This window comes from Perissodus microlepis, chromosome 18 (genome assembly GCF_051167445.1).
Source record: "Perissodus microlepis isolate ML-2025 ecotype Zambia chromosome 18, ASM5116744v1, whole genome shotgun sequence".
Lineage (NCBI taxonomy): Eukaryota > Metazoa > Chordata > Actinopteri > Cichliformes > Cichlidae > Perissodus > Perissodus microlepis.
This window is the reverse complement of record NC_140478.1, coordinates 11,556,823-11,567,349: the sequence shown is the minus strand read 5'-3', so window position 1 is coordinate 11,567,349 and position 10,527 is coordinate 11,556,823. Positions and strand designations below refer to the sequence as shown.

At 39.9% G+C, this 10,527-nt stretch overlaps 1 protein-coding gene across 2 annotated transcripts; it reads left to right on the top strand.

Moving 5' to 3' along the window:
* Positions 1–4,939: 4,939 nt before the first annotated feature.
* On the top strand, positions 4,940–7,750 carry gadd45aa (growth arrest and DNA-damage-inducible, alpha, a). Of its 2 annotated transcripts, none has more exons than XM_084913263.1 (4): positions 4,940–5,008; positions 6,154–6,255; positions 6,375–6,600; positions 6,871–7,750. In XM_084913263.1, exons 2-4 carry the CDS (start codon positions 6,155–6,157, stop codon positions 6,982–6,984), a joined length of 441 nt encoding a protein of 146 aa, XP_084769389.1. In that variant the 5' UTR covers positions 4,940–5,008; position 6,154; the 3' UTR covers positions 6,985–7,750. The 2 variants fall into 2 exon arrangements, with proteins under 2 accessions (XP_084769389.1, XP_084769388.1); XM_084913262.1 differs by lacking the exon at positions 4,940–5,008 and adding an exon at positions 5,437–5,611 and having other exon boundaries at positions 6,871–7,749.
* The last annotated feature ends 2,777 nt before the right edge of the window (positions 7,751–10,527 follow it).

The following is a 10,527-nucleotide window of genomic DNA, read 5'->3' as shown; positions in this document are numbered from 1 at the left end:
CTCTTCTGCATACCTTTGCTGTAACAAGTTTCTGAGTTCCTGTTGCCATTCTCATTTCACCTCTGACATCAACAAGGTATTTTCACCAAGAGAACTGCTGCTTACTGGACAGTTTCAATTTCTCACACTATTCTCTGGGAAAATCCCAGCAGATCAAAAACCATCTCTAGGGTTTCTGAGATACTCAGAGCAGCCTGTCTGACACCTACAGCCATGTCACATTCAAAGTCATTTAAATAACCTTTCATCCTCATTCTGATGCTCAGGTTGAACTTCAGCAGGTTGTCTGGACCATGTCTACAGGAATAAATGCATTGAGTTGTTGCGATATGATTGGCTGATTAGATAGTTATATTAACAAGCAGTCAAACTGGTATACCTGTGTATGACATCGGTCCCTTTTGTGGTTGATGATATCACAGGAACACTAACAGAAAATGCTTATTTGCTATATTATTGCACCTATTATGAATTTTATCTCATGCTTTTAAGCATACTGCTACAAAACCATTACAATATTTAACAATTATCAGTATGTTTACATTACAATTGCTGTGCTCTAAAGATCTGTGGTGATGATGTTGATCTGTGGTTTGACCTCTGACGTACCTTAGCACCAAAAAAGGTTGAAACCAGTATCCAAGTCAGGAGGCAGATATCAGTCATAGATATCAGATATCGTGCTTCATTCTTGGAGATGGTCTTTATGTGTGGCAGACAGTGATGGAAGAATGATAGATTTCTTCAGTACGAATTATTTATACTTTTTGACCTTCATGGCTTTGAGCCATTACACTGTAGGTCAGGAAAGCCGATTAGTTTTGTATGTTTCGGCAAATAAAACATGTTTCTAGTAGAGCTGTGCGATATTTCAAATTTTGGTTTGACCAAACCAAGTAAATACAGGGCCAGCATTGCCGATACTTTTATTCTACAAAGGCAGCTTATGGCCGAGCAGTGTGTCATGACTGATGAGATGAGTCATTATTTATTTACACATTGAGAACATATTTTAATGACTGCTAAATCACAGGGATTTTTACTTTCTTACATAATGAGTTAATTCAACAAAACACACCTTTCAGCTTTTCATGTATTGTGAAACTGTTCCTGTCTCTGTAGTACTTTGTGTCAGCTTCTGTTGTTTAAATGTGCTATAGGCTATAAATAAAATAGACATGACAATCAACACCAAAAGGTTCAGATATTTTTCAACATGCATGTGTGAAAAAATATCTCTACATATTTATATATACTGTACTTAGAGGATAGAAACAAAGAATTGATCCTATCGCTACCACTAGTATCGATCTGATATCAATACAAGCACTGGCATTGATTCTATTGATATTTGGATCGACCCCCCAACTCTTGTTTCTAGTTAAGTCTTGTTCATTGGATACACCTGATGTCTTTGTTAAGCAGTAAAGTAGCTTAACCATTTTCTTAATGTGATAAAAAAAAATTAATTGCATCCTTGAATAAAAACAATAGGAAAAGAATACATTTTTAAGCTTGATACTCCAAGCAAAACACATTTAACCATAAAGTAATCGTGGACTATGGTATGTTGAGAAATGTGCAACCTATCCGAGCTGTCACAGAGCGAAGATATTTCCACAGTAATTTTTGTCTGCAGCCACCAAGGGGCAGCATAACACCCCCTACCATCTGCAGAATGGTTTCCTTTAACTTTAATATTTTCCATGTGTTGTCCAGGAGTAACTTGCCACTTATCACAATGCGACCACTGTTGTTTAAGCTACCCTGAATATATAACTGTCCAGGTATCAGTAAGTAAGCTATGTACACACTGGTAGACTGTACCAGTGTTGTGTGTATCCTGTATCCAAGTGTCAGAAAACTGCGTAAGCTCTTTATCCTGCTCTTGAGAAACCTGGAAATGCTCAGTGGAGGGAGAGAAACTGGGAAACTGTGGTATGAAGAAGCCATCTGATCATCCGCTGTTTGCACAGAGGTGAGTTACTGAGATGTTGAACAATCAAAACACAAGTGCATGCAGGATATGGGATATGAATAGCAGCTTTCTTTTATTAATGTAAAATCTGTATTCAGGATAACAGCAAGGCCAAGATAAGGCTCAAAAAAGTAGATGCTGGTCAGGAACATTTACATGAAACTAGGAATAAAAATGCATTCAGGTAAAATAGTTTTATTTATTTAGGAAATAGATTTTAAACTACACTAACCAACAACAGAATACAAAATCACACCAAATTACCCTACTTTAAGTAGCTAATATTGCTAATTCTATCCACAAGATACTTTAACTTTAGCCACAGACAGGAATGATCTATTGTGTCATTCAGTGGTGCATTTGGATAACCTCAGTCTCTCACTGAATGTGCTCCTGTGACAGGCCAGCACATCATGGAGTGGGCGTTATTATGTTATGTCATTATATTATATTTAGCTTTATTCAGTGACTAATGGTTTTACTGGGACAGAAAAGAGCAGACTTCCAAATATACTATTTTTTAGAATTTGAAGTATTTATACAGCGCTTTTCACAGACATAAAACTCACAAGGTACTGTTAATGACAATTAAAACACGAATATTAGAACCATATTCAAACAGAATAAAAATTAAAATTAAAAAACATAAATAACAAAAGAAAATTACAACAGAAGGCCTGATTAAACAGAAAGATTTAGCCTACACTGTAAAGTCTAATTAGTTCCCAGAACTTTAAAAAAAAAAACTACTAAAAATAATTTTTCTGAGTGAGCAATACTTAATGTTTATCTACTGACATAAACATTTCTTAATGGGTTAACTTAATCACATTACGTTTTATCATCCTTGAGCTTGAGCAATTTCTAGTGCAACACTTAATCAATATAAACACAGTATGTAAGTATGATTACAAAATAATAATTAAAAACATTTCTTTTGAGGCAATTAAAAATCAGCCCAACTTTTATTTTCAGATGCAATAAAGTATATCAGCCAATATGCTGGATACTGTTCTAGTGAACAGAAGCCTCCCATAAATTTGTATTGCAAGTTACATCATTGATATAATCAATATAAAATGTATTTATTGTTCAGCAACAACTGCAGTCTCAAAGAAGCTCAAACAGTGTATCTGTTTTGCATTCAGACCCAGAAGCTTGGCATGTTGTAATATTTTTAAGGATGTTTTAGGCATTACTGCCTGAATGACTGTCATGGATTTGGGTGATCGAAATGTAGGTGCAGCAGAAAGTCTTTAACATTGCCCCAACTTTCTTAATTTGAGAAGCAGTGGATGTGGTTTGGAGATGCAATAACCTTCACCCTGCAGGTGACCATCCTCACTGACTGCACCATCTATGAAGGAGAGCTCATCTCTCCTGCTGCAAGGAAACAACTATATTCTTTAGAACACCAACTTATATTTGCTCTTCTTAAAACATTTTTATACATTTGCTATAAAACAGACCTCAAGATAGACAATCAAGCTACATTATTACACTGTTACCAAAAACTGTACATGTGATATAAACAATTATGTCATCCACCCATCCATTTTCTTCCACTTTTCGGCGGCCGGGTCACAGGGGCAGCAGGGACTCCTCCTGGTGGTACATGCCTGGAACATCTCACCTGGGAGACGGCTAAAGTTAGAAGCCCGAAGCACCTCAACTGGTCCTTTCGATGAGTAGCAGTTCTAGTCTGAGCCCCTCTTGAATGATTGAACTTCTCACCCTCTCTCTAAGGGAGAGGCCAGCCACCCTTTGGAGTGGCTCTCCACTCACTTGTGAACAAGACCCTGAGATGCCTAAACTCCTCCACCTGGAGCAGCAACAATGCTCAGGTGGAGCATCGTTGCTGCTCCTAAATATCAACATCATTAAAATAAATGACACTGAAGATTACAAATATATTGAAAAACCAATGGAAAAGCTAAATTATTTTTATTTTCAACTATAATACAAACCCAGATTTTAAACATTTAACAGGATATTAATCTGGTTTAAGGGTTTCTTAAATTTGGCTTTAAATTTCACAACAAAACTTGTATCTGAATACAATTTTTAATAAAATAAATACTACTGTTGTTGGTTTGGAAAAGTGATGTAAAGGTGAGCTTAGCTACTACTAGCTTACTACATTTAACTACATTTAAACAACCAAAGTTTCTCTGTAATTACATTTTAAATAATATTCGTCATAGTAAGGTTACACTGACAATCATCTCTTTCCCATTTACAATTAGTCCAAAATGCTGCAGCCAGATTACTGACTGGAACGAAAAAGAGAGATCTGTGTTAGGAGCCATATTTGTGTGTAAAGCCTTTAAAAAGTCTTGCAACTGTATATGTAGTATGCTGTGGCCATATATTTCCTCAAGACCATTAAGGTCTGCTTCTCAGTCACTTCTGATCATCCTGTGGTCATAGCTTATTTCAAAACTCTGGAATGACATCGGTTCTCTGTCAAGCTATATGAGAAACTGATGTCTGGAACTGTGATTGGAGGATTGGTTGCTTTCAGGTTATTTCATGTAAACATTGTGAAAGTGTGTGGCATAAAGCACTTTAGTTTTAAATTTGCTTTAGAAAAATAAATATACCTACTTACTTTTAAACTGCTGTAATATCTCAAATATTGGGAAAATTGTAGGCAACCAAATCTTATTTATTCTATTATTTTATTTTTATTTTATTTAGTTATTTATTTATTTACTTTTGTCTCTCCATGATAAAAGAAAATTCTTACTTTGGAATCAAAGCTTAAATCTAAATGAAACAGGAAGGGATGGGCAGTGCTGTTTTGTGAAGGAACCGTTGCTTTAGTAGCTCAGGTGATGTAAGTGGGTCACAAGAGTCTTGCCTCCACTCGCTGGTCTTTCTCGCGCCAGTCCTTTTTAGATCTCGCGCGCGGTTTCGGTGTGTTTTCGCACGCTCTACTGTCGACCAATCAGAGGGCAGCTTTCCTAAGCGGCGTCCCGTTGCCATGCAGTTGTCCTGATGTCCGCTGTGTCCTGTCCGGGAGTGAGGGTGAGTTCTGCAGCAGATTTTTCACACTTTGTTTCATTAAACACTCGCTTTCAGTGATGAAGTTTCAAACATAGCGTGTTGTTTCGTGTCGGGCTGCTCTAACGTTGCTTTACGTCATTGTATCATCATAAAATCATACCTGTGTTGGACAAGGTTTGGCTTCAGTAGTGGGTCACCGGCAACATTAAGGCTAAAGCTTTGTACATACATACATACATACATAGCTGCAGCCAGGTTAGTGAGGAAATATGAGTGAATAGTAGTTTTGTGTAATTGTTGGGAGGTCAGCAGACAGCTGTAGTTGCGGTAGTAACCAGACAGGAGACAGACACGCCTGCTGTCCTGTGTGTCCAATCCCACAGCAGGAGAATTAGCATACCACCAATGGTGAGAGCCGGGCTTTCTCTCGGACTCTTATAATGTGAAGTTGCTAGATTTATCTCTCAGTTGCAGCACAGTGGAGTAAAGATAAAAAAAAGTGTGTCAAGTCGAGAAGACACTAGGATACCTCACCAGCACTGTACTGTTTGCGCTAAAGGTGGATTTGGATTTTATGTACAACATGACATTTGAGGAACTAAGTGCGGATTATTCTCAGGAAAGGTAAATAATTTGGATTATTTGTATTTTAAAGCTTGCTGTGGTTTATGTGCAGCTAATCGCGTGCATTAATTAGATAAGTGCACGATAAAGATAAATCCAGGTTTGTGGGGGGGTTTGCCTGCAGCTGCTGTGTGGACGGTGTTTCTCAGCGAGCTGTCGGTGCTACAGTCCGGTGTTTTTTCAGTTAACCGCTCCGGTCGCGAGCCCCGGTCTCCACTTAGCTAACGTAGGTGCTGCTGTGTGCTTTTAGGTGACCGAAAAACACCAGACTTCTCACTGAAGAGCTAATTAAAGCTAGTCAAAGGGACTCAAACCGCAAAACTGACAAGAGTTAGCTTGTTTTTTATTTTTAGTGGTTAAACAAACTTTGCACGGCTGTCAGTTGTGCTCGAAGTCAGGGAATACCGGCTGGTTAGCTAGGAGTCCGGTTAGCTAACGCTACCCAGACAGAGTACGGTGGGGGTTTTCCTTGGGTTTATGTGTGTGTGTGTGTGTTAAAACTGCTGTTGCAACGTTTGTTAAAGTCAAACTGTGTGTTGCAGAATGGACACGGTGGCCAAAGCTTTGGAGGAAGTCCTCACCTCTGCGCTGCCACAGGGAGGCATTACAGTCGGCGTCTACGAGGCTGCCAAGTCGCTCAATGTGTAAGTGCAACGTATCTGTCCTGAAGTTTGCAACAAGTTGCCCCTGTGTGAAAGCAGCCCATGCAGCATGTACATGCATGACCTCATAGACTAACAGCGCCTCTCTCTCTTTCCCACAGAGACCCTGATAATGTGGTTCTGTGCGTCCTGGCTGCAGATGAAGAGGACGTTAAAGACGTGGCCCTGCAGATCCACTTTACTCTCATTCAGGCTTTTTGCTGCGAGAATGACATCAACATCCTGAAAGTCAACAACACCAGGCGCCTGGCACAAATATTGGGTGGTGGGGGAGGTGGAAAACAGAGCGGGGGCGAACCTTTGGACCTCCACTGTGTCCTTGTCACTGTAAGTTTCTCCTCCTCTATCTATGTGGTTTTATAGCTAAAACCATAAGAATTTTGTGCACATGCCTGAAACTCTTACTCACATGGGAAACATGTCAGTACTTGTTCTTGTGAATTTAGTAAACATGAATATGACTCCTCCCTCATGACTTCTGAGGAATCACGGTGGAGGAAAATACCTTGAATCTACCAGCACATACAGGAACTATCTGTACTTTGAAGTAAACAAATGAACAGGCATTTACATACTTTTGTTTATATATATTTTTAGAGCCCACATTCTACATCATGGAAGGACCCAGCTCTGAGCAAACTGAGCAGATTCTGCAGAGAGAGCCGCTGCATGGACCAGTGGGTACCCATCATCAACTTGCCTGAACGATGAACTTTAACCAGCGACAAAAATGTGTCCAGAGACGAATTTTATCTGCACACAAAGAGAGGCGTGAACCCTGATGGACACAGATTACCATCCAAAGATCAAATTCCAAAGCACTGCTGATTTGGGGGGGAAGAAAATTCCTGGAAGAAAAGAGGGGGAAAAAAAACCTTGCTGTCTGTATGAGATGATGTATTTAAAGGATGAGGAGGAAAAAAAGCAGGGGGTTGGATTTTTACAGGACTGTTTGGAGTTGCGTCTGTCAGCCTTGGCAATCGAGATGAGACGGCGAGGTTCTTGTATCATCACAAGGTGGAAATGGCATGCTTTTTTTTTTTCTTCTTCTTCTTCTTTTCTTTCTTTAAATGTGACACTGGCTGGACACAGTACAGACGGACACTATCATGTGTTTGTTTGGTAAAGGACTCTGTGACGGAGAAGTCAGAAAAGTGTGGGGAAACCAGAACGTGGAGCCGTTGAGTGGACCAAGGCCTCGGCCTCTCTCTGCAGAAACAAAGCACTCGTTGAAACACTGGACCTACTGCAGTTTCACTTGTTTGATTAAAAACTGTTAATGTTCACTTTGCTGTTGTGATAATTTATATTTAAAAAAGAGAGAAAAAAAGGGAAGGGCTACACATCCAGTGAAGACATTCTGTGTATCTAGTGTTTCTAATACCAGCTGGCTTCTTGCCACAAGTGAAATAGTTCCTTTGTTACAATTTAAATTATTTCTAATTATATTTAAGTGTATTTATGTTTCTTTTTTCTTTTTTTTATTTATATATATATATAATTTTTTTTTTTTTTGTAATATCTGAATACGAGACACTTATCTGTATTGGTGTCAATAAAAGTATTTTGTTTTTGGAACAAGAACTGCGTTTGTTGATCTCTCCTTTGCATTTCTGGAAATTTTAGCAAAGCCGAGCTGAAATGGGACCTTTAGCAAGTGGATCACAGGGGTCATGTTGGCCTCAGTGCCATCTCTGAGCTGAAGAGAACAATAATCCTCGCAGCTCTCTCTGCTCTAGCTTCTGCCTCGGTCAGCAGGACCTTGCTCATTCATCCAAACAGGTTCCCGTTTCACCAATACTCTGATTTGTTGTTGGCAGTTTGCATTTTCACTAGCTGACTTCCTCAGGAGGGGGGGGGATCACGTACCACACCATTTAAAAAAATAAAATAAAATATTGAGAACTATTGCAGGTCTCTTGAGGGTTTGCTCAGAATACGCTGGCTTCTCCCCTCAGGACCAATAATGTGCAGAGAGTCCTTACTGGAAACAGGAGTGGAAAAAAACTTGGAGCGTATTCTAAACAAGGTTTTGGCACGCAACCTCGTGCAAGATGATCTGGAGCGCTCCCGCCACCCCCTCACCCTTTCCCTTTCCAGCTATGTCACATGCAGGTGATCTCTCTGGAGTTGAGTTTTGATGATGTCACAGGGCTGGAGTCAGGCGGGCAATCCCCTTCTAAAAGTGCACAGTCATAATCACGAGAAGGGCAGAAGCCTGTCCTTGAGTTGCACAATCCAGTTCAGCCTCTGTGTGAATTATTTACTGCTGCTCAACTCGACTGGCTTGCTTCTCTGTAGTCAGAGTGAATTTACTAATTCTTTGCCAGTTTGGTGGGTTTTGTGCTCTGCTTAAATCTCACAGTTTGAGCTGCATATAGCAGAGGACTGGACTTGAAAACAAAACCCAGTGCCTCAGTAATGCTTCAGCTGGTCTCTGTTTTTACTACATCACCCAGAAGCCTCCACTGCACTCAGAAATGCAAAGTGCACTTAAAGCCACTTCTAAGTGCTACCTAGATCAGAATGTTCCCCTGCCCTAGAAAATTTCCCACAGGCCCTGTGTTTTTACAGTTTTAGCTGGCACCGTGTGAAAGGTCGCCCGGCTTGTGACTGCAGGAAGTGATGCTGACTGATGTAACGTGGCATCTCTGTGATGGAAAGAGAAAGGTTATTTTAAGATGTGAGCAGCGGAGGGCTGATGCAAGCCCTGTAATACCACTTTTGACTTCCTTTGAAGTTTATGCTGGATGTTTTTCCCTTTTTGTGATCGGCACCTGGTGGTCATGTGCTACTGCAGGGAAAAGTTCACTGTTGTTTAAACACAGAGCAAAGTTCAGTTAGCTGCTGAGTCACTCTGAACATCGAATATTTGGCTTGTGCTGATGTAACCTAATATCCTGAGGCAGTAATATAATGAATTGAGATTTGAACGTACTGTGCGCTGTTTAACCCAGACTCAGAGAGGTGTTGGTTCTTCTTTATGGCTATGTAAGGCTTTTTGATTAGGCTGTGTTATACCGAGATGCTATCCTAATGGCAAACAAATTAATATCAACAAGAGGAATGTAATTAATGGACACACCTGTCACAACAATACACATCAGCTGCACAACCGTATGAATATGACCCGTGACACATTTATCAGCACTGTTTAAACATTGCAGGGATGTTGCACAAGACTTGATTTACTCCAGCCAGTAAAGTGCTGTCCTGCTCTAAGGATTTTGCGTCACAGGGGGACGACTATCTCCTCGAGATGAAGTGTCAGAATATAGACGGGATGGACGATTACACCCTAAGGTATTTAGGAGTTGTTTCACTAACTGTGTGGGCTCGTGGAGCTTTTAAGCTGGTGGGTGCATGACAGCCAGAGCAACAAGTGAATCGGAAAAATTAGGTCACATCTATGGAAATGGTAAATATTGATAAGGTGCATTTCACCAGTCGCACCTGTCAAATTTCATGCTAGTTTGGAGTTTCCCTTATGTTTCATGAGCTCAGCTATAAGCAGTGGTGGAAACTTACATGACAGTCCCAGTTACATCGGCATGACCAGTTTAAACGTGGTTTTCAAAATAAAAGCCACAGAGAGTTCTAGGAATGTAACAGATGCTTTGAAGTCTGATTTATTTTCAAAAATAAAAGCCTTCTATTTCAGTTTTCCAATGTTTTGTTATATAACTTTAAATGCCATCTCAATCCATCTTTTTTAGCGAAAAAACTGTGCAGCTTTTATAGTAGCAACAACCCCACCATAATATTTCCAGAAATTGCATACTCTAAATCACTAAAACTAATAGATCGCATCAGGAGTTTCAGCATCATCATTTTTATTGTCACATGGGGCCCTCATGAAAGTTCCTGCAGAGTTTTACACAGCTTTGGTGTCAGTGTGCTGAATCATACTGACTGAGAATGCCTATTAGTTTATAAGGGCATGCTGGGCCTTTAATCATGTTTGTATATTCTAATCTTATCATTGTGAAACTGAAGCTGTTATATAAATGAAGCCAATTAGAAGTTTCTGAAATGTTCCAAAGTAGGAGTGTTGATAACGTGAGTAATAAAGTGACTGACATACAGGCAGCACTAGCGTGAAAGTACTCTATTATTTGCAGCACTGTTTATGGGTGAGTTGTGCATTACATATTGTAACCCAAACAGGAAAAGTACAGATTAGCTGGCAATGGAGAGATAAACATGCAGCTGGGACTACCAGAGGAACTGAGGTGTAACTGCACTCCACACCCT

What these genes read in the sequence shown, in the direction of transcription:
- gadd45aa (XM_084913262.1), top strand. Translation starts at nt 5,562, where the DNA reads ATGTACAACATGACATTTGAGGAACTAAGTGCGGATTATTCTCAGGAA. An exon ending in GCTGCCAAGTCGCTCAATGT is followed by an intron (nt 6,256 to 6,374) that starts GTAAGTGCAACG and finishes TCTTTCCCACAG; the next exon opens with AGACCCTGATAATGTGGTTC. An exon ending in TCCACTGTGTCCTTGTCACT is followed by an intron (nt 6,601 to 6,870) that starts GTAAGTTTCTCC and finishes ATATATTTTTAG; the next exon opens with AGCCCACATTCTACATCATG.